The following is a 22,247-nucleotide window of genomic DNA, read 5'->3' as shown; positions in this document are numbered from 1 at the left end:
TCCTGGGCTCCACCTCTGGCCCTGGGCTGCGGATGCGGTCCTGGAGCCTTACTCCTTCCGGGCACCTGGCAGTTTAAGGCCCAGGTTTCGCTGAGAGAGATCTCGGTTCTCCCTCCCTCACACGGGGTGGGGATCTTCTGGTCGGGTTGCTGAGTGAGCTCAGCAGCCTCGTGGGCGGTGGAGGCCTGGAGCCCCACCCGCGGCCGCCCCCGGTGACCCCCCAGTGTCTCTGTTTGTCCTCCAGAGCTCAGGCAGTCAGTTTCCCGCTAGGAAGGCAGAGCAGCAAGAGCCCCGGCCCACGCCGCCACCGGAGCCGCCGCCCCGGCCGCCCACGCCTGGGCCCGGGCCGGGCGTGCTGGCCCCGGAACCGCCAGCGTGCAGCGGGGAGGCCCCGCAGCTAGGCAGCCCCGAGCCGCCGCCGCCCCATTACGAGCCGGGCGCCGAGCAGTGGGTGGAGCTGGTGGGCGTGCTGCCCCCGCACCTGCTCCTGCCGCAGCAGAAAGTGGTCCTCGAGCCACGGCCCGGGCTCCTGGCCCGAGCCAGCCCCGACCAGAGGGTCAGGATCCAGAGAGTCCCCCAAGTGCTAGTGTTCGGCACGGCCGCCACGGCCCTCAAAGTAGGTGGCGGACGAATGGGCGGGGTGCAAAGAGCGGGCGGGGGCGGGATCCGCCGGCCCCGGCCCGCGCCCGGCCCCGCAGGCCCTGTAGACCCCACCTCCACCCAGCCAGTCTGGGGACCCGCCTCTGATTCCCCCTAAATCGGGCTCCAGGTCCCAGGCTCTGCCACTACAGACTGGGGTGGGGGATGGGGTGGGGAACTCAGGCCCCGCCCCAAAGACTTTGTCAGTAGTTCCAGATTCTGGCCCACAAACGGGGCCCCACCCCTGGCCCCGGCTCCGCCCCTAGCATCCGGTTCAAGGTTTCTAGGCCGCGTCCCTGTAGACTGGGGTCCGTCCCTGATGCAGGCTCCAGCCCTGAAGCCATGTCTGTAGTTCCAGGCTCCGGCTTTAGTGACAGCCTTGTACCAGGACTTGGCTCTGCCGCTGGGTTTCAACTTTCACGCCCACGGTAGGACCCTGTCTGGGGTCCCCTCTGTGCACCTCAGGCCCTACCTTTACTGTCCCCAGCCCAAGCAGAGAGTCCTGGCTTCTCCTGACACAGCTGTGCCTGATTCCCAGCCCTGGCCCCGTCCAGGGTATTCAGAGAGCCCAGAAGTGCAGCCTTCCAGCTGGGGAGCTGCCAGACTTTTAGAAGCAGAGGCGAGGAGCTGGCCCACCCCTGACCCTCTGTGTACCCTTCCTCCTGTGCCAGGTGCAGCAGCTCCAGCAGGTGCCAGTCCCACATGTGTACTCCAGCCAAGTGCAGTATGTGGAGGGCAGTGATGCCAGCTACACGGCCAGCGCCATGTGAGTGGGGAGGGGACAGGAGGAGGGGCATGGGTCTGCTCAGGACCGCCTGGGACTTGAGGCCCCAGCCCCCAGCGGACCAGCCAGCCTTCAAGGCCTCAAGTGGCGGTAAAGCAGAGGGGACCCTGGCAAGTTGGGAAGGGCATCCCAGCAAGGCATAAGAGCTTTGGAATCAGGTTGGTCTGGTTCTATGCAAGAAAACAGAAAACAAAAATGGGAAAATTTTTTTTTTAATTTTACAAGATAAAAATTTCTAAGGAATAGGGAATGTTAAACTGTGAAAAAAAAGTTTCCTTCACTCCTGACCCCCAAACATGCCCCAGAGGGGAGGCTGTGGCCCATTTCTTTGTTTCCTCCCAGAGATACTCTGAGAATAGAAATTACCCCCTTTCTTTGTTCAGAAATAGAGGCAGCGTGTTCTGTCCCCTATCTCTTCCCCTGCCATGTAGCTCGAAGCTCTTCGACCATGTGGGTCCCAGTCACCCTCTTTAACTGCTGTGTGATACTCCATCATACAGCCGCAGCATGAATGACATAGCCAGTCCCCACCCAGCCAACACGTAGGTGACTTCCACTCACTGGTGCTGCACACAGCTCAGCGTCAGCATGTGCCACATCAGGCAGATGTCAGCCCCAGGCCTGCCTTAACCCCGGCTCTGGCTCCTTGCTGGGGATGCTCCATATATATTACCATGGAGAAGGAGCTCCCCTTCTCCATGGGAATATTTCCAGGGCTTATAGTCTCTAGTTGTTGTTTCAGTTTTTGGAAGCTTCATTTGGCTTTCTTTGCATTTGCCTGATTTTTTTCTTATGTCCCTGCCACCTGTTCTTGTGGGCATGATGCTGGGGGTGGATTAGCTCATGGAACGACTTGGTCTCTGGGTCCTGATGCTGTGGCTGACCCCAAAGGGTGTGACCCTGGCACCTGAGTCGTGGTCTACAGCATGCAGCTACCTCATAGTTCTGTTGATTTATTTCCAGTGCTGCCAGTCTCTCTTATCTGTGCAGTTGACCAGAATTGGCAGGGACCACAGAGGACATTCCAAAGAGGAGCCGGGCTCCCGAGGGCCCCCAGGGGCTCTTCTGCCTCTCCTGGTCTGTCTTTTGCTTCTTTTTCTTTTTTAATAAAATTATTTATTTATTTATTTTTGGCTGCATTGGGTCTTCGTTGCTGCGCACGGGCTTTCTCTAGTTGCGGTGAGCGGGGCCTATTCCTCGTTGTGGTGCACGGGCTTATTGTGGTGGCTTCTCTTGTTGCGGAGCATGGACTCTAGGCACACGGGCTTCAGTAGTTGTGGCACACAGGCTCAGTAGTTGTGGCTCACGGGCTCTAGAGCGCAGGCTCAGTAGCTGTGGTGCAAGGGCTTAGTTGCTCCGTGGCATGTGGGATCTTCCCGGACCAGGGCTCGAACCCATGTCCCCTGCATTGGCAGGCGGATTCTTAACCACTGCGCCACCAGGGAAGTCCCGGTCTGTCTTTTGCTTCTGGGTTCAGTTCTTCCTTCTGTGTTTATGTGTTTGATCACACGGAGTCCATTGTTGCCATCAGATTCTTCTGCTATGTGAAGTTTTTGAGGACACTGTATATTACCTCTCCCTCATAGTGGGTCATTACCATGTTCCCAGCCCTTTGCTGGTCCAGATCCCCACGCTGACCAAAGCCACAGCCCTTGGGCCTCCGTCCCTGGCCCTGTCCAGCTTGTGTCCAGAGATACACACATTCATTTATTCAGTCATTCAGCAAACAGTTACCAAAGCAATGTTTTCTGGGAGCACGTGTCGCGTGTAGGGTGCTGGGCTGGTTTTGGCTCCTGCCGAGGTGGGCATGGGCACTTACCAGTCCCTGCTCAGGTCACGCACTCTGGGTGTCACCCGTGCAGTAGATGTGAACTGATGCGAACCAGGGCACAGTGATCAAGAGCTGCATCCTGGTGTCTGATGGGCAATGCTGCGCACCTCAAGTGATCACATCCCCCAGCCCAGTCCCTCTCCTTGCTGCCCGCAGAGGCCCCCAAGACTCCCTCCGCTGCATCCTTCAGCACCTTCTGAGCCAGGCCGCTCCTGACGGGCCTCCCTCCCTTTCTGGATTCTAAAAATTTAACTTATGTTTTTAAATCACTAATACATTGAGAGGGCTCAAAATTCAAAACTGTGTCCAGCCACGTTTAGTGAAGTGCCTGCCCCCAGTCCGCGGGCCCTCCACCCTCACAGATGGCAGATATAGATACGAAATGCCATGTAATCTCCCCCTTCTTCCCACTCTCTGCACCCTTCCCTGCCTCTTTTGTTCACCTAACCGAATGTTCTGGAGCTTGTTTGGCAGGACCCCAAGACCTTCTTCCTCCTTCCTCACCCCTGTGTAAGATTCCATCACCTTTTAACTTGACATCCCACTAAAGATGGACCGCCCCCCCCCCCCCCCGCCGCCAGTCATTTTTACTCTCTTGCTATGATTTGCAGCCTTGAGCTCATGTGACCTGATGCAGATCCTGGGATAGCTGGAGAGCTCTCCGGGGTGGGGTGGGTTTCTGGGTCAAAGGGAAACACATCTGTACCCCGATAGTCATTGTTGACCAGCCCCTCAGGGTGACGGCTGCTGGATTTAGAAGTAGAGCCCCCGCTTCTCCAGCACCCTCTTCCTGCCTCATGTGCCTTGGTGTGTACCACCTTCTGAAGTGCCCTCAATTTACCTTTGCACTTGGCTTCTCCTCTGGCTCCCTCGCTAAGGCATTAACTCCCCTGTGGGGGACCTTTTCTCTCTCATCCACTGTTGGGTCCAGCGTACCTAGAACAGTGCCCAGCATACAGCAGGCACTCAATAGTTCTTTTTTTTTTTTTCGGCTGCAGTGCGTGGTTTGTGGGATTTTAGTTCCCTGACCAGGGATTGAGCCCGGGCCCCTGGCAGTGAGAGCGTGAGTCCTAACCGCTGGACCACCAGGGAATTCCCTCAGTAGCTCTTTTTATGATTTACTGAAGTGTGTAGCCTATTGCAAGTTACTTAGCTCTTCCAGTTCCACTTCCTCCCATCTGAAGTAGGGACTCCCAAGTCAGGGGGCCACTTTGAGGATTAAGTGAAAATTTGCCCATCATGCACCTGGGGTGATGCACGGGGCTGTTGCTTCCTGCTCTCCTTCTGCCCCCTCAGTCATGCCCCTGTGCCACCCAGCTCTTGTCCCCTGACTCCCTCCCTCTACTTTTGCAGCCGCTCCAGCACCTACCCCTACCCCGAGACGCCGCTGTACACGCAGACGGCAGGCACCAGCTACTACGAGGCTGCGGGCACGGCTGCCCAGGTCAGCACACCTGCCACCTCCCAGGCGGTGGCCAGCAGTGGCTCTGTGCCCATGTACGTGTCCGGCAGCCAGGTCGTCGCCAGCTCCACCAGCAGTGGGAGTGGGGCCAGCAACAGCAGCAGCGGCGGCAGTGGCGGCGGGGGAGGCGGTGGCGGTGGCGGTGGCAGTGGCAGCAGCAGTGGCAGCGGAGCAGGCACCTACGTGATCCAAGGCGGCTACATGCTGGGCAGTGCCAGCCAGTCCTACTCCCACACCACCCGTGCCTCACCAGCCACTGTAAGTGCCAACCCAGGCCCCAGGGGAGGCGGGGGTGGGAGGGGGACCCTGGGTGGGAGTGGTGGGTGGTGGATGGTGGTTGCTGGCCACCGTCAGCAGGAGCCTGGTTAGCCTGGTGTCAGGATGCTCAGGTGAAGATGGCCTTGGATTGAATCCTCGCTGTGTGGCCTCATACAAGTTACTCAGCCTCTCTGGGCCTCAGCTAATATGCATGACGCTCTTGGAGCCATTACCCAAGAAGTGTCATCTACTCTGATAGTAACTGGTGATGGCGGATAGATAGCAAGGGGAGGGAGATGCAGGCACCACCATGCAAGCAGCTGCCCCGAGCAAGGTTCTGTGTCCATCCCGAAGGCAGCGAGATAACCTTCCTCTGCCTAGCGTGGCTCTGTGGAGCAGCCCTAGATCCTAATCCTGACTGGGCCCCTCACCAGCTCTGTGACTGTAGGTGGGTTGTCCTGGGGTGGTCCCTGTCCTCTTGGAGCTTGACGTCTGATGCGATGGCTTCCCCTCGTTATTTTTTTTATTTTTTTATTCATTCATTTATTTTTGGCTGTGTTGGGTCTTCATTGCTGTGCGTGGGCTTTCTCTAGGTGCAGTGAGCAGGGGCTACTCTTCGTTGCGGTGCGTGGGCTTCTCATTGCGGTGGCTTCTCTCATTGCGGAGCACGGGCTCTAGGCGTGCGGGCTTCAGTAGTTGTGGCTCGCGGGCTCTAGAGCGCAGGCTCAGTAGTTGTGGCGCATGGGCTTAGCTGCTCCATGGCATGTGGGATCTTCCCGGACCAGGGATAGAACCCGTGTCGCCTCCACTGGCAGGCAGATTCTTAACCACTGCACCACCAGGGAAGTCCCTTCCCCTCATTTTTAACTATCGCCCTCTCCCATGGCGACCCATTGTGGACCCATAACCAAGACAGAAGGTTTCTCAGAAGACAGGACCTCCCTTATGCACCCATGCAGCCTGGCTTCTAAGTGTAATATTTTAATGCTGGTCATAACCCACATAACTGATTTCATGACTCCCTAATGGGTCCTGAAAACATGCTTTGCTAGACCAGTGCCGTCTGATAGAACATCCCCCAGTGATAAATATTTTCTCTCTGTGCTGCCTAGTGCAGGGGCCTCTGGCCACGTGAGGCTATTGAGCACTTGAAATGTGAGTTTCAAGGTCCCGGGAACTGAGTTGTTTTTTTAAAAAACTATTTCAAAAGAATTATAGTCACAGAAGCTGCACAAAAGTACAGAGATCCCTGTGGACCCTTCACCCAGGTTACCCCACTAATTACATTTTACGTAACCGTAGCACAGCATCTAGCTAGGAAACTGACATTGGTACAATGTGAGGGTGTCTACTTCTGTGTCTTTTTATCACATGGGTAGGTTTGGGAAACCACTATCACAGTCAAAATGCAGAACTGTTCCGTCACCACACACCCCTCCTGCTAACCCTTTGTAGTCACCCTTGCCTTCCCCCCTCCCAGCATCCCTAACCCCCGGCACTCACGAATCTGTTCCCCATTTCTCTAATGCTGTCATTTCGAGGATGTTCTATGAATGGACTCATACTTTATGTGACCTTTTGACATTGGCTTTTTCCATTCGGTGTAAATTAATTTAACAGCTCTGTGTGGCTGGTGGTGACTGATTTGGACAGTGCAGTTCTAGAGAGTTCCACTGGATTTAGCTCCCATGGGTGATTGTGATATGACACCCTCTGCAGTGTGGTTGTCAAGATCACAATCAGAAATAAATATAGAGAGCACTTAGCAACGAGCACTTGAGAAATGGAAGCAATTCTTAGCATTCTTCCATCCCTCCTCGGGCCCCAGGTCCAGTGGCTCCTGGACAACTATGAGACAGCCGAGGGCGTGAGCCTGCCTCGGAGCACCCTCTACTGCCACTACCTGCTGCACTGCCAGGAGCAGAAGCTGGAGCCCGTCAACGCCGCCTCCTTCGGCAAGCTCATCCGCTCCGTCTTCATGGGCCTGCGCACCCGACGTCTCGGCACCAGGTGGGGCCACCTGCCCCTGACAGTCCCTAGCAGCCACAGGGCCCAACCTCACCCTAAGTTATCGAGGTCCTCAGCTCCCCTTGTCCCCTCGCTCACTCCACTCCAGCCCCACTGACCTCTTCACAGCTCCTCTGACACTTGCATGCTCCTACCTCAGGGCCTTTGCACTGCCTGTGCCTTCTGCCTCACGTACCTTTCCCCACCTCCTGACTCAAACGTCCCCTGACCCCCTTAACTAAAACTCCAGGCTTCCCTCACCTCCTTGGCATCCAACCCCCTTACTTTATTCTCCTTAGCACTGAGCACCATCCAACATGCCTCTTACGTTACTTCTCCTTTCTGATCTGTTTTCCAGTGCTGAAATGCACGTCCCTTGAGAGTGCAGGGGCTACACACAGTCATTGCTTAATCAGGGCCTATGAGTCAGTGAATTCACTTAGGAAGGAGCAAGGAGCCCTCCCATGAACCCGCTCTTCCCTGCCTCTCCTTTGCAATCCCCCACACCTCTCCAGGCTGAGCCCCGCTCTTCTCTTGGTTCCAGCTCCCAGCTTAGGCCTTAGACATCACCTCATTCATGCATTCATGCATGTGTACATGCGGAACCTTGGGCAAAGTACTGCATGTCTCTGTGCCTCAGTTTCCTCAGCTGTCAATCTAGGATGCTAGGAGTACCCTTCATAGGGTAGGGATGAGGAGCAGGTGGATTCGAATATGCTAAGTGCTCAGAACAGTGCCTGGAAGATTGTTATGACTAGCAGGCAGCAAACACCTGCTAAGTGCCTGCCCCTGACTCTGGCCCTGTCTTCACAGAGCTCAGTCTGCAGTTGGGGGCCTCTCCTTGGCACCCATAGTCCCTGTGGCTTCCCCAGCCCAGCACCCCCAGCTCTGTGGAAATATGGGTCTCGCCCCCGGGCTCTGTTCGGCCCCCTAGCAGAGAGGAGAGGCAGGTGTGATGTGAAGCTCCCGGTGGACGATCGGTGACCACCCCCAGCCCAGCCCTCATCCTCTGCCTCCCTCCCAGGGGCAACTCCAAGTACCACTACTATGGCCTGCGCATCAAGGCCAGCTCACCCCTGCTGCGGCTGATGGAGGACCAGCAGCACATGGCCATGCGGGGCCAACCCTTCTCGCAAAAACAGAGGTAGGAGGGCAGGGCTGGCCCGGTGCTGGCGGGCAGGGAAAGGCATGGCAGCCCATCTCCACTCCAGTCCCCTGTCTATCCCTTCTCCAGGCTCAAACCCATCCAGAAGATGGAGGGCATGACCAACGGTGTGGCCGTGGGGCCACAGCAGGCCACTGGGCTGTCGGACATCAGCGCCCAGGTCCAGCAGTACCAGCAGTTTCTGGGTGAGGGCTCCCTGGCCTCTGGGGCGGGCCCAGGGCAGGGTCTGTGGCCCCCCGGAGAGTGTGCAGATGGCTCACTTGTCCTCCCGGAACCTCTTCGCCCCCAGTGCGCACGGGGGAACTTCTGCTTGGTAGCAAAGTGGTGCCGACTTAGCAGGATCCCAGGATGAGGCTCAAGGGTGCAGGCAGCTGGGGGATACAGGGGCTCACGGTGTCTCCTCTGCCCCCAGATGCCTCGAGGAGCCTTCCTGACTTCTCAGAGCTCGACCTCCAGGGCAAAGTGCTGCCCGAAGGCATCGGGCCTGGGGACATCAAGGCCTTCCAGGTCCTGTACCGGGAACACTGTGAGGTAGGGCATCTGGGCAGTGGGCAGGGGCGAGGGAGGGCCACGCTGCCGCTCAGCCCCCTTGAGCATCCAGCCTCCCCAACAGGCCATCGTCGATGTCATGGTGAACCTGCAGTTCACCCTGGTGGAGACGCTGTGGAAAACCTTCTGGAGGTACAACCTGAGCCAGCCCAGCGAGGCACCGCCGCTGGCTGTGTGAGTGCCTTTGGGGGAGTGGGGGAGGAAGGGAGGAGGCTGGGTACCATGTGAGTCAGCCCCCAAGGCTGGGGCGGCCAGACCTCAGACTTCATGCAGGAGTGGGGGCTCCTCTCTACCCCTGCAGTTTGTGGGGTGCACGTGGCCTTCTGAGCCCGCCTCCAGAGTGTGCATCGGTACCGGTCTGATGCTCGGTGTTTGGGATGGCGTGCCCCACCAAGCCATTTCCTCCCTGCGGTGGGTAGATGCCTGTGCCCCAGTGTGCAGGGTGTTAAGATCCCTGTCTGACCCTGGGGGCAGTGGGGTCTGTGTCAGCCTGACCCCGGGAGTCTTCCAGAGACAGAGAGTACCTGCCTGACCCCAGGGTGGGGTGAGGGCGCTGTGCCCTTCTGACCCTGGGTACAGGACCATGGAATGTCCTTGTGACCCCCGGGTGGGGTGGGTGCCCACAGGCACGATGAGGCCGAGAAGCGGCTGCCCAAGGCCAGCCTGGTGCTCCTCTCCAAGTTCGAGCCCGTGCTCCAGTGGACCAAGCACTGTGACAACGTGCTGTACCAGGGCCTGGTGGAGATCCTCATCCCCGATGTGCTGCGGCCCATCCCCAGTAAGTGCACGGCCCCCCGGTCCCCGCACCCCACCCCACCCCTAAGTCCTGACCAGCCCCCCTACCGCCCACAGGTGCCTTGACCCAAGCGATCCGGAACTTTGCCAAGAGCCTGGAGAGCTGGCTCACCCACGCCATGGTGAACATACCTGAGGAGATGCTGCGGGTGAAGGTGAGGGCGTGACGGGGGCTGAGGGGCCAGCTTGGCCCACAGCCCGGGGCCTCCCTCCCGGCTGCGGGGGGGGGCGGGGCTGGGGGCCTCGGTCTCCTCTGCCTGACAGAGGCAGTAAGATTTGTCCCCGTGTCTGTCCCATCAGAGTGAGCTTTGGGCGTTGTCTTTACAAACCAGCTTCCTCAGGAGCCCACTTCTGAAACACAACCTGTGTGTGGTGTTTTGTATGCAACACAGCATCTTAAAAAAATTAAAACCAAATGCACACTTGAAGTAGTTCTCTTCAGAGAGCTTCAACAGAAAGTGCTTTAGGTGTTCAGAAAGAGATAAAATCTTAAAAAAACCAAAAAAACCAAAACCAAAAACATCTATAAGGAAACAGAATAGCCCTCTTTGTCAATGCTGCACATTCACTAACTACCAAGATGTGAGGAATTAGATGGAGTGTGCTTGCTCTTGAGCAAAAAGAAAAAAAAAAGAAAAGAGAGAGAAAAAAAAAAGTTTGTTTTCAAAGTCCCGAAAATGCCAACAAGACAGCTAAACAGAAAGGGATGTCTGAAGAATGACCCCTGGGTACGCTGGACACAGGGCTGGGGTTGGGGGCCTGTGGAGAGAGTAGAAGCTGGATCCCGGGGGAGCCCTTCAGAACGGGTAAGACTTATGTATTCATTCATTTATTCCACACGCATTTATTGAGCACCTGCTGTGTGCTCGGCATGGTTCTGAGTGCTGGGAGCACAGCAATGAACAAGATGCACAAAACTCTGGCCCTCCCGGAGCTGACATTCAAGGGAATAATAATACAAACAAAATGAAACCAAAGGTTATGGAAGTAGTGCCCTTTCTGGGCAATGCCCTCCGAGATTTACTTGTGTCCTTTGATGAAAAATAATAATGCTCTTCAGATACAATACATTGATTTTTTTGGGAGGCATTCTTTGGGTGGGTGGTCGCCCAAAGTTTGAAAACCCCGACCCTTTGATCTCCCAACGAAAGCAACAAGGTACATTCCTCCCTTTTAGGAGAAAGAAACAGGCTCAGAGAGGTCGCATTGGGTGGGGCAGGGGGCTGTGCGGGGTGGGTTCCGCGGAAGCCACAAGCCCCGGGCCCCACAGGTGGCAGCGGCCGGCGCCTTCGCGCAGACCCTGCGGCGCTACACGTCGCTCAACCACCTGGCGCAGGCGGCGCGTGCTGTGCTGCAGAACACCGCGCAGATCAACCAGATGCTGAGCGATCTCAATCGCGTGGACTTCGCCAACGTGCAGGTGAGCGTGGACGGGGCAGGCGAGCGCGGGGCGGCCCGGCGTTTCGGGCCCGGGGCGGCGGTTGAGCCCCGGGCACCTGCCCGCTGTGTCCCAGGAGCAGGCCTCGTGGGTATGCCGCTGCGAGGACCGCGTGGTGCAGCGGCTGGAGCAGGACTTCAAAGTGACTCTGCAGCAGCAGAACTCACTGGAGCAGTGGGCGGCCTGGCTGGACGGCGTCGTGAGCCAAGTGCTTAAGCCCTACCAGGGCAGCGCCGGCTTTCCCAAGGCCGCTAAGCTCTTCCTCCTCAAGTGGTCCTTCTACAGGTGCGCTCTGGCTGGGCGGGATGCGGGCGGGGAAGGGGCTGGGCGGGAGGACGTTCCTCCCACCAGGGCCGGACCCAGAGAAGGCTCCTTTGCTTTGGGATCAGGCCAAAATGGGACCAGTGAAGGCTCTGCCTCTTCGAGGAGGGTGGGGCTGGATGAGGGCCCCAGCCCCACCCTCTCTGGCTGGACCAGAGAAAGCCCCACCCCCTGGGGGGACTCGGGTGCCTTTTAGAAAGTCGAGGGTCCTGCTGGTGGTGGGCGGGGCTCGGGCCCTCCTCCCTCTCTGAGGGACGCCCTGCCTCTCTGACCGGGAATCCTGTGTGCGGGGCCGGGCGGTGGTAACTGGGCTTGCTCGGGCCTGGGGTCCTTACGGCAGGGAAGAGGGGCGCGGGGCGGGTCCCGGCCTGAGGATTTCCTCTCTGTCGCCTCCCACAGCTCCATGGTGATCCGGGACCTGACTCTGCGCAGCGCCGCCAGCTTCGGCTCCTTCCATCTCATACGGCTGCTCTACGATGAGTACATGTACTACCTGATCGAGCATCGCGTGGCCCAGGCCAAGGGCGAGACCCCCATTGCCGTCATGGGCGAGGTGCGCACGACGGGTCCGCTGAGGGCACGGGAGGGGTGCCCCTAGGCAAGACCCTCATTCCTTCTCCTCTCCCCTCCTTCCAGTTCGCCAACCTGGCCACCACGCTGAACCCCCTGGACCCGGACAAAGGTAGGTAAAGCGTGCCCCTACCGAGGGCCAGAGTCCAGGGGGTGGCGTACAGCGAGGCTGGGGTGGAGGAGGCGGCGGTTGGGGAGCCATGTGGCGGCCTGGTGGCGCCGCCACCCCACGCTGAGCCAGGCCTGGTCCGTGTACCCCAGACGAGGAGGAGGAAGAGGAGGAGGAAAGCGAGGACGAGCTGCCGCAGGACATCTCGCTCGCGGCCGGTGGCGAGTCACCCGCGCTGGGCCCCGAGACTCTGGAGCCACCGGCCAAGCTGGCGCGGACAGACGCACGTGGCCTCTTCGTGCAGGCGCTGCCCTCCAGCTAAGCCCGTGGCCTCCCCCGCCGCACCCCGCCGCCCCGCCCGCCCTACCCTGCTGCCCCTCCTCGCCAGGGTCCCTCACAGCTTCTGTGGCTTCGCTGTCACCGCTCCAGCCTCGGCCGGGGCCGGGAGGGGGCCTCCGAGACAGGGAAGGTAAGGGGGTCCCTGCCCCGGATGGAGCCGGCACAATCACAGGGCCGGGCGGAGCCGCAGCTGCAAACTCTGACACAAAAGACGTGCCTTAAGGAACCCGCCGACGTGCCCAGGTGCCCCCTGGGGCAGCCAGCTTGGCCCTTGGCCCCAAAGGCCGCAGCATCTCCCTCCCCCAGCCCCACCCCCACCCCCCCCAGGGGGCAGGCAGGCAGGCCCCCTCCCTTGCAGAACTGTTAACTTATTCAGCTCGCTGGCTTTGCACAGCCTGTCCTAGGCCCAGCCCTGAGCCCCGGGTGGGCGCAGGTGGGCATCACCTGGGGACCCGCCACTGTCAGCAGCAGCCCCGGGATCCCTCCCCCAGCAGCCCCGCCGCTTCCCACTCCTTGGTATAAGTGCAATTAAAGCTGTGGGTGTCGCATCTTCTCCAGAGCTGGGCCCTCCCCTGCCCCGCAGCCCTAGAGGGGGGCACTGCCCGGCCTGGATAGGGGGAGGGCAGAAGGGGCACCACCTCCAGCTTCCAAAGAGCAGCAGGCTGGACCGGGCGCCAAGCCCAGAGGGACCTGCTGCAGGCAGCGGGCCCGGAAGTGCCCACGCCTGCCCCAGCCAGGGCTGGGTGCTCCACTCGCTCAGATCCTGGACCCTGAGTCCTGGGCCCTCCTCGCCGCTGGTTTGTAATGGAATCTCTACGCTCCTACTCTCCCTGGAGACCGTGCTTCTCCTCCATGCGTGCGATCCCCGCCCTCCACATGACTATTGTGCGATTTGTGAGCGCCGCCTGAGCGGAGTCGGTAACTTGTTGGGTTTTTTTCCAACCATCATGGCCTTATCTGTTCCGGTTTTCTCAGTGTTTTCAACCTGTGAGATAGATGTTTATGGCAAAAAGCGAAAAAAGAGAAAAAACAAACCTGATCTATTGTATAAAAATCACTATTTTGTGTGCTCCGTGTGCTCCAGCTTTTGGGGTGGCTTGCCGACTCCCCCTCCTTACCCCTCGGGGCCTCCCTTCTCCTGGTGGTGGAAGTGTCCACGCGTGTGGTAGTCTAGTGTGCCGAGCTGTTTTCTACCTTTTTGTAGTCTTTCTTAAAACACAATAAATTCCGCTGTGATATTTGCCTACTGCTGACTTGCCGGGCCTTGGTGGGAACCTTGGGGCTGGGGGCTCCAGCTGGGCCCCGAGCACCTGAGTGGCAGGCAGGAAAGGGAACTCAGTGAGGTTCAGAAATAAAACATTTATTATGTGAAGAGGAACAACAGGGCCGGGAAGGGGAGGTGTGATGGCCACGAGGTTCACCACCTCAGGTCAGGGGAGAGGCTGGGGGTGGACAGGGCAGGGGTATGGGATCCATCTGGCCTCCCTGGGGTGGGGGTAGGGGGGCAACGTCCACACCTGTAGCCGAGAAAAGGGGCAAACTCGTGAGGAACGAGGGCCCACGCCCAGCTTAGGGTGAAGGCGGGCGCTCAAGGCTGGTGGGGCAGGGGGCTCCCTCCCTCTGCCCCTTTCCAACTTAAATAGGCATAAATAAGAAGCGTCCAGACTCTCAGGCCACCAGGGGCTGCCCCGCCCAGCCCCCTTCCCGCAGCCTAACACTAGTGCCGGTCATCGGTCGGTCGGCAGAGGCTGCCGGGAAGGCGGCCAGCTCCCAGGCCGCGGAGGTAGTTGGAGTCAGTGTCCAGGGCGGCCGGGCCCTCACAGCACAATCCACGTGTATCGCTCACTGTCTGCCAGAACCTTCAGTGAGCACCCTGCAGGGAAGGGTGGGGACAAAGCCTTGGAACCTTGGCCTGCCCAGGCTGTAGGAGAGGCCTCTTTCCCTGACTTGATATGGGCCCAAAAGGTACTGGAAGGCAGGCACCCTGCAAAGTTATGTCTGCCTCCTGCCTGCAGCCTTTCAATAAAATGTCTGTTGAATGACTGAATGACTGGCCGGGGGCCCCCAGGTGCCACACCTGAGCTGGCCCCCTGGCCTTGGCCTGGGCTGCCCTCCCCTCACCCAATGCCACGGTGTCCACTAGCTCAGCCAATGTGCTCCTCCATTCAGCAACACTTAGGGATTAGTGCGTGCTCTGGGCCTGGCCTGGCCCCAGGATAAGGACCTCAGTCCTGGACTGTCGTCAGGTCACGGGGCCCACCTTTGTGCAGCGCCTCGTTGGTCATCCTGTTGACATAACGGCCGCTGCTCTCAGGCACCAGCCACTTCATGACCATGTCCACGCAGCTCTTGCGGTATGAGCTCCAGACGCTGCCGCTGAGGGAGAGGGGGTGAGCAGTTCTCCTCACCCTGGCCCAACCCACCCCCAGCCCTGGCCCCCGGCCCTGCCTCACCTGGTCTGCCCTTTGACCTCAGTGAGGTCGCCCACGCTGACTGTCACAAAGATGCCCGTGTTGAGGTCCCATGCCACCTTGAGGCTGGTGTGATAGGTCTTTGGTCTACAGCGGGGAGGGATGGTGAGCAGAGGAGAAAGGGAGTGGGACCACAGGGTCCCTGAGCTTGAACCCAGGCTACCCAGAGGGGCCTTTATCTTTGAAGCAGTAATGGAGCGGCCAGTCCAAGTTTTGGTGGGCAGGGGGAGTCTTCTCACATCCCCCCTTCCCCCCACTGAGAGGTCTTGAGTGCAGGACCCCGCTGGGCAAGGGTGAGGGTGGGGTCCCTGCCCACTCACCGGAGCTGGCCCTCCTCGGTGGGGGACGGGAATGCCAGGAGCAGCAGGCCAATGTTAATGAGGACCTGGTTGGTTTCTGGGCAGACCTGGGGGGCGGGGTGTGGATGGTGACACATACTGAGAGTGCTGCCCAGAGCTGGGAGGCCCTGGGCCTGCCCTGCCCGACACCTGGGCCCACCTCCAGGATGACAATATCGTAGTCACTGAAGGAACAGAACTGGTGACCCCAAGTGGCATCATGGCGGATGACCTCGTTGATGACATACTCGAAGTCCAGTGTGAGCTGCTCCACTGTCAGGTACTGACCCTGTGGACAGTGGGCAGAGGGGGAGGGGGAGGATTGCGCCAACTGCCATCCCAGCAGGTCCCCCGGGAGCTGCCCCTTGGCCTGCCCGCTGCCAGCACCAACCTGGACAGCAGCCTGCTCCCGCATGGGCCGTAGGTTGCGGCCGCGGAGATCAGTCACCACGAAGGGCAGGGAGATCTTGTCATCCTCCAACTCTGAGAGGGCAGGATGTGGGGGTAGGGATGGCGGTAGGAGGCCTAGAGGCCCCTCCAGGCCAGCCTCCCACGCCTGGGACCCCACCAGGTGGGCTCCCCGCTCACCATCCTCTGGCTCCGTCCCCTCACCGGACCCCAACACATAATACAGCTTGGTGTAGTTGACGTATCCAGGCTCGGAGGCGGGCACCTCTGCTGCAAGGGGGCTGTCCCGGGGCGCCGCCTCCCCACCTGGGGCTAGGGGCTCAGAGGGCAGGCGGCAGCGGCTGCTAGAGGGCCCCGGGCAGGGGGGTGGCCGGACTTCCTCCGAGGTCCCACCCTTGGCCTCTTTGGCCCTGCGGAAGATGTCAGCCACAAACTCCTTGGCTTTGGCGATGGCAGGCGAGTGCTCGGGGGCCCCAGAGGGCCGGGCTGGGGCCGCTTCGGGGCAGAGGGTGGGGAGGACAGGGGGCATCTCTGGGCTCTGGGGCCCAGGGGGGCTGGGAGGGGCCGGGGGGTAGGTGGTGTGGTCGTACAGGATTTGGCAGAAGCTGCTATCACCTGGAACATAAAAATAAAGTGATGGATGTGGGAAGGGGGTCAACAGATGAGTTCAAGTCCAGAATGCTCTTCCGATCTCCCTCATTATGCTGGGGGGTTCTTAGAAATCCACCATGAGGAGACCCCTCTAGAAGATGTACATATTCTGAGATCAGTCTGAAACACCCAAAAGGGAAAAAGGACTTTTACACACACACACACACACACACACACACACACAAAATCATGTTCATTCAAACCTTACTCTTGAGCATCTGCTGTATGCCACACACTGAGGACTGAGGAGTGAACGAGACAGACAAAAATCCCTGCGCTTGGTAAGCTGACATGCCATCATCATACCAGGTAAAAGCCACTTAAGTCTGACAGTTTACTACACAGCCCTCTGTCCTTCCCAACGCGAGCCAGACCAGCACAGGCACAGACTGCCCGAATCCCAGGCCTCTATGACTCCATCTGACTGGGAGGCAGATCCCCTTCTGGGGAATGTCAGTGTGGAGAACCCAGCGCATTCACGAGCAGCAGCATGGCCAGGCCCTGGGCTCTGCCTGCCCTGCTTCATTTGGGCCCCCCTCAAGCAACCCTTGGAGAGGGGAACTGTCCTCCCAGTTCAGACTCAGGACTGAGGCTCAGAGAAACTTGTCCAAGGTCACACTGAGAGATAATACAAGTCTGCCAACGAACTCCTGTCTGCCAGAGTGGTGGCACTTCTTCTGGAGGGGAGGGGGAGTGAGTGGAAAATGTTCAAGTCAAAACTGCCCCTCTGTGTGAATACCCTCCTAGGGTGAGATGAGTGTTAAACACTGATGACAATGCCCCTCACCTGGGCTGTGTGCACACGGGCTGAATCCTGTCCCATGTGGTCCTTCCTAACGGGGCAGGGGGTGGCGGCCCCATCCAGGCCTGGCTTGTTGGGGGCTCACGGCTTGGCGAGAAGCAGGGCCTTGCCCGTGCCGGCACAGGTGGCCAGGGCAGGGGTGGGAGCCCCCTGGACAGGCCTGAGGACAAAGCACCCTGCCCCTTGCTGGTCTGTGGGCTTAGTTATATACATAGAATCCTCTTTTCATGTCCAATACCCTCCCACACCCCTAGGGACAACCATTTTAAATGTAGTTAGTGGGTATCTTTTTTTTTTGGCTGCACCGCGCAGCTTGCAGGATCTTAGTTCCCCGACCAGGGACTGAACCCAGGCCCTAAGTGAAAGCACGGAGTCCTAACCACTGGACTACCAGGGAATTCGCAGTGGGCATCTTTATTTGACTGCATTCTGGCAAAATTGGAACACGTCTTAAATTTAAATATAAGTGGTATCAGTATCAGGTGACAGATCTTCTTGTGTTTCTTCTGCACTTGAACATGTCTTTAAGGTACACTCTCCACAGATGTTCACGTTGGGGCTCTCCCTGCTGACCCAAGGGAAGTGCCCACCCTGTCCTACCTCCCCAAACCCCAGCGATGGACACCAGGCAGCCCCTGGCTCCTGCCACCAAACCTTCAGACATGTTTGGGTGCAGCGCTGCTGGGCCACAGGCACGTCTGTTGCCATAAGGCCCTGGGAGAGCGGGAGAGCCCCCAGGGCCCCACGCTGCCACCAGCCAGTGGCATTATCCAGCTTTTTAACATCTGCCACTCTGCTGGGGGACATCACCTGATTTTCACTGGCATTTCTGCGATCATCAAAGATGTAAGAAGGCCATCTGTCCACTAACCACTCCCTGAAATTTTTAATCAACGTTTCTCTTTTCGCGGAGAAGAACGCACTGCGCTGTCCAGCATGGTAGCCACTGACCGCATGTGACTACTTGAACTTAACATGACTAAAATTAAATTGAACAACTCAGTTCCTTGGTCACATGAGCCACGGTCAAGTGGCTACTGGTGGCAGCTAAATTAGATACAGCAGATCTGGAACATCCCAGCCCTGTGGAAAGTTCTAGTGGACAGCGCTGGGGTGGGGAGTGGCTGGGTTTGGATGCCACATTCCCACTTCCTGGCTGTGTGACCTTGGATGAGGGACTTCACCTCCCCAGGGCCCTGGTCTCCTCATCTGTGATGCAGGGTAGTGACAGCACCGAGCGCGCAGGGCCGCTTGGCCAAGTCATTAGGTCACAGGGCCCCGAGGCTGACAGCGCACGCGCAAAGGGCCTGTCCTCAGACCTGGGGGCCTACCTGCCGAGTGGACCGAGACGGCGCAGGCCACCAGGGAGTAGCTGGTGTTGAGCAGCACCACCTGGTCCTTCTTGAGCTGGAAGGCGGGCTGGAAAGTGGGGAAGGGGTAGACCACCTGGTACTTGGTGTGCAGCATGAAGCCATGCCGCAGGCACTGCGCGCTCGGGTCACCTGCAGCGACACAGGCCACGCAGGCTCAGCTGTGGCCCCAGGGCGGGGAAGCAGGCAGCCTGCGCCCCGGCCCCGGCCCCTCACCTGGGTGGGCGCGGCTGGCGTCCCGGCAGGCGGCACAGCGTCCTGGCGGCGGCACGGCCACGGTGCTGATGTAGATGTCTCGGTGGTTCTCATCGCTCATCATCATCGTGTTCATGAGCATGCCGTTGGCTGAGCGAGTGCTGGGGGCCAGCACAGCCTCAGAGCCTGGCCCAGGCGCCCGCCCCACCCACCCCTGACCACCCTATCCCTAAGTCTCACTTGAAGCCGAAGACAATGACCTTGGAGGCGTCACTGGGCCACTCGCACACGGTCAGGTACAGGTCACTGTAGATCTCCTCATCCTGGAAGAGCCGTACCTGCCGGACCTGAGAGGCATGTTTGGGTCGGGGGTCCGAGCGGGCCCAAGGCCCACCCGAGGCTGCACCAGCCAGCAGTACCGGGCCAGGGAGCCCCAAACAGCCCCCACCAGCACCCCTCTGCCTTCCTGAGGACAGGCTGAGGAGACTCACAAGCATTTCCCCTCACAAGTGGGGGACACAGGGAGGCCGGGCCCAGGATAGGACACGGCCAAGGAGAGCCCTGCCCCAGCAGAGGGGGCTCAGCCAGACACATCGGTTCCAAGCCCAACCCACCCTGAAACCTGTTCTCCTCTCTGAGCTCGTGTGTAAACTGGGGTTAGCGGCACTCACCTCCTGGGGTAGGGCATTTGAGGAGTCGAGGTCAGGGCTAAAGTGGGTGTGGCAGCCTGCTCGGCCCTAACAAAGCTAACGGGCCCTCCTGGCTTGAGCCCTCAAACCATATGAAATTGCTACCGTTGACCCATTTTCAACTCTAAAAATGGCCATTTCCTACACTCCGACCTGACACTCGGAGTCTCAGCCACGGCCCCACGAGTGCGCTGTTCTCATTTGTGGACATGAAACCCGAGGCGCAGAGGGGTGCCGTGACCGGTGGGAGCCACGCTCTTGGAAGGGACGCCCAGCGCCAGGCCTGGCCCTACCAGCCTGAGCTTGCTGTGGACGTTGAACTCCCACCAGTACAGGTGGTAGATGTAGAAAGAGAAGTCGTCGTCCCCGCTGCTGCTGGTGTAGGAGAGAACATAACGGCCGCACTTGGAAAAGCCCAGGAAGATGTGTCTGTGTGGATGGGGGGAGGGGCAGAGTAACCAGGTCAGGGCCAGCCTGACGCCCCACCCAGCCACCCCCCTGCCTGGCCCCAGCCTCACCCTGCATAGAGAAAGTCTTCGTCCACAATGTTCTTGAGAGACACGCAGACCCTGGGTGGCAGCTTCCGGAAGAGGCGAGGAGAGAGCTGCCCACTGATCTGAGGAAGGGGCAGCCAGGGCTCTTGAGGCACCACGTGGCGGAAACAGCCTGCAGCCCCCCAGTCCCCTCACCCAAGGCCGAGCAGCACCTTTGGGGTCCAGCCCAGCCATGCAGGCCTACTCCCTGCCAACCATAACGGTCCAGGGAGGTCCAAGCTCTGGAAGGTGCAAACGGTGTGAGCCTGACTCTCCACCAGGGACCCGAGCCATCCTCCCACCTCCATAGCCTCAAGGTTCCTCTTGCCTAAGCCCCCAACCTTTGAGGACTAGGACTGGCATCACCGCCCCCAGTCACCCCTGGCCCACACTGGGCCACGGAGCTGCCTTCCTGAAGGCTGCCTCACTGCACAGTGAGCTGTGGGCATCGAGAACCGCTAAGGAGCCTGGAATGGGGGCTTGACCAACTACACTCACCTGTTCCTGACCCACTAGCCCATACACGGGGCACACAGGCCCCTCGGGGGCCAGCTGAGTCAGACAGAAGGGTAAACCTGACCAGTGACCTTCGAACTCCTGCCCAATTCCCCCTTCCAACAGACTCCCTCATCCCAAAAACTTCACCAAGGACGGATTTGGGGGGCCAGGCAGGCACAAGTTGGGCACTGGGGGATCAGAGCACCTTGGACCCTGCTATCCAGTCTAATGGGGGAGATACAACCCAGCCCTCAAGGAGATCCCAGGGTGGAACAGCCCTGTCAGCGAGGCCCAGGCTGCTGGGGAGACACAATCCCTGTCCAGGGAGCTTCCAAGCTAAGGGCGGAGCCACAGCCCAACCCAGGGAGCAGTCAAGCTGAGGGTGGAGACTGTCCCTGCCCCAGGAACTCCAGTCAAAAGGAGAAGCCACAGCCCTGCGCTCACAGAGTTTCCAGCCTAATGGACAAGGCACACTACTCCCAATCCATGGAGACACAGACCTGCCCCAGTTGCTGCTGACCTGACAGCAGACTGTCCGCCCTCCCAGAGCTCCCAAACTGATGGGGGAAAGATCCCAGCACACTGAGAGTTTACAGTATCATGGGGAGACAGAGCCCTGCTCAGGTAGCTGAAGATCAGGCCTTCTCCAGGGAGCTCCGTCCCATTCAATGCGGGAGGCAGACGCAGCTACAGGAACTCCCAGCTCCCCTGTGGTCAGAGCTGGACAGAGAGAGGAACCCCAGGCGGAGGAATCCCAAAGCCGGTAGCAAGGGCTCTGCCAAGGGGGCGGTAAAGCTCCATAACGGAAGGGCCGTGGGAGCAGGGTTTTGAAAAATGAGTCTGACCCTGGATCGCCCCCTTCCTCCTTACTCCCCCAGCGGCCTCTAAGGCCCCCTCCATCCAAGCCCCCTTCACGGGGCCCCGCCCCCAGCCCCTCCATCCAAGCCCCATCCCCGGGACCCCGCCCCCAACCCCCTTCATCCAAGCTCCCGCAGCAGCCCCCCCAATCCAAGCCGTCTCCCCGGGGCCCCGCCCAACCCCTTTCCTCCGAGCCCCCCTCCCCCGGGGCTCCGCCCCCAACCCCTCACCCCGCGAACGCCCTCCCTCCCTCCGCCTCCCTCGTCCCTCCTCCCCACCCTTCGACGCGCTCCTCCCAGACTCCAGGCCTCACCTTGACCCGCTCCAGCTGCTTGAGGACGTGCTCCCGCCGCCGCCCCGTTGCCCGCTTCCCCCCGGCGCCCCCGGGGCCGCCGCCGCCGCTCCCGGCCCCGCTGTTCCGCTCCGATTTCGAGCTGGGCGCCATTTTCACCCCCTCCCTCCACTTCCGGAGCAACCGGCCTCTTAGCCCCACCCCCTCCGCCTCTTCATTGGCCCTTTCTCGGCACTGCCGCCCGCGGGTTGGGTGAAAGCCCTCACTCAGGGCCTTTGCCCGCTACGCCTGTCCATCACAGCCACCTCGGCCCTTGATTGGTAGAGACGGTACAGTCCCCGCGTCCTGTCGCCGTATTCCCGCCTTCCCGCAAGGACGCCCCCGTCAGAGGCCCCATTTGCGCCCCTCGCCGAGATGACTTTGACTCAATAGGCAGAGGCGCCCATCAGTCCCCACGGCGTCACGCCCCCTTGTGGCTGGTGGGTTTCCATGGAGACCCAGGTGGTCCAGGCCTGTGGGCGGGGCGATGGGAGCCTGTGGTCCAGAAGGGCCAGAATTCCCAGCCCAGGGATCTCCGCGCCCCGTCCGGGTGCGCGGAGGCCTGGCGAGCATCCTGGGGCCACCGGGCCGGGCCGAAGGAAGGGATTTGCAAAATAAAAGGAAGAAATTCGATTAAAACATCTTTCAGATGGCCTGGGGGGCGGCCAGACTGGATGATGATGATGGTAATAATGACAACATTAATCACTTGTATATCACTTTACACTTGCCAGAAACAGTTCTGAGCTTACGGTTCTATGTAGTAGGTCGCTGTTATGCCCTTTTTATAGATGATAGTAATAACAATTGTTTAATGTCTGTTATGAGTATCATCT

The 22,247-nt window shown here is 59.5% G+C and overlaps 2 protein-coding genes across 7 annotated transcripts in view; one reads left to right on the top strand and one right to left on the bottom strand.

The window, feature by feature from the left end:
* The window catches only part of RFX1 (regulatory factor X1), a 31,644-nt gene extending 18,131 nt beyond the window's left edge, over window positions 1–13,513 (top strand). For 4 of the 5 annotated variants that reach the window (XM_089905389.1, XM_089905390.1, XM_022558314.3 and 1 more), the window contains 14 exons: window positions 1,311–1,405; window positions 4,608–4,974; window positions 6,803–6,984; window positions 8,006–8,125; window positions 8,216–8,331; window positions 8,559–8,677; window positions 8,760–8,869; window positions 9,322–9,473; window positions 9,548–9,645; window positions 10,761–10,910; window positions 11,005–11,213; window positions 11,649–11,802; window positions 11,886–11,931; window positions 12,081–13,513. In XM_089905389.1, coding sequence (XP_089761515.1) covers window positions 1,311–1,405; window positions 4,608–4,974; window positions 6,803–6,984; window positions 8,006–8,125; window positions 8,216–8,331; window positions 8,559–8,677; window positions 8,760–8,869; window positions 9,322–9,473; window positions 9,548–9,645; window positions 10,761–10,910; window positions 11,005–11,213; window positions 11,649–11,802; window positions 11,886–11,931; window positions 12,081–12,250 — 2,088 coding nt within the window. In that variant the 3' untranslated portion in view covers window positions 12,251–13,513. Of the gene's footprint in view, window positions 1–244; window positions 617–1,310; window positions 1,406–4,607; window positions 4,975–6,802; window positions 6,985–8,005; window positions 8,126–8,215; window positions 8,332–8,558; window positions 8,678–8,759; window positions 8,870–9,321; window positions 9,474–9,547; window positions 9,646–10,760; window positions 10,911–11,004; window positions 11,214–11,648; window positions 11,803–11,885; window positions 11,932–12,080 lie in introns of all 5 variants that reach the window. The other variant, XM_089905392.1, reaches the window with a different exon arrangement.
* Window positions 13,514–13,606: 93 nt separating this feature from the next.
* Window positions 13,607–21,564, bottom strand: DCAF15 (DDB1 and CUL4 associated factor 15). Of its 2 annotated transcripts, none has more exons than XM_022558317.3 (13): window positions 21,394–21,564; window positions 19,710–19,807; window positions 19,485–19,620; window positions 18,743–18,849; window positions 18,524–18,663; window positions 18,269–18,439; window positions 15,665–16,099; window positions 15,468–15,601; window positions 15,237–15,365; window positions 15,059–15,144; window positions 14,721–14,825; window positions 14,528–14,643; window positions 13,607–14,140 (listed from the first exon to the last, which is right to left on the bottom strand). In XM_022558317.3, the coding sequence occupies exons 1-13, from the start codon at window positions 21,523–21,525 to the stop codon at window positions 14,085–14,087; spliced, it is 1,845 nt and encodes a 614-aa protein (XP_022414025.1). In that variant the 5' UTR covers window positions 21,526–21,564; the 3' UTR covers window positions 13,607–14,084. The 2 variants fall into 2 exon arrangements, with proteins under 2 accessions (XP_022414025.1, XP_022414026.1); XM_022558318.2 differs by having other exon boundaries at window positions 15,468–15,559.
* Window positions 21,565–22,247: the final 683 nt, after the last annotated feature.

This window comes from Delphinapterus leucas, unplaced genomic scaffold (assembly GCF_059928025.1).
Source record: "Delphinapterus leucas isolate spDelLeu-1000000601 "Yukka" unplaced genomic scaffold, BTC_Dleu_Yukka2 spDelLeu_asBTCV2_sq25, whole genome shotgun sequence".
Taxonomy (NCBI): Eukaryota; Metazoa; Chordata; class Mammalia; order Artiodactyla; family Monodontidae; genus Delphinapterus; species Delphinapterus leucas.
The sequence above is the reverse complement of the archived record's forward strand: the minus strand, read 5'-3'. Positions and strand labels throughout refer to the sequence as shown.

Coding starts and splice junctions, on each gene's coding strand:
- DCAF15 (XM_022558317.3), bottom strand. CDS start 21,525: ATGGCGCCCAGCTCGAAATCGGAGCGGAACAGCGGGGCCGGGAGCGGC. Junction 18,850..19,484: donor TCCACAGCAAGCTCAGGCTG/GTAGGGCCAGGC, acceptor CATGCCTCTCAG/GTCCGGCAGGTACGGCTCTT. Junction 16,100..18,268: donor CGTCTCGGTCCACTCGGCAG/GTAGGCCCCCAG, acceptor TTTATGTTCCAG/GTGATAGCAGCTTCTGCCAA.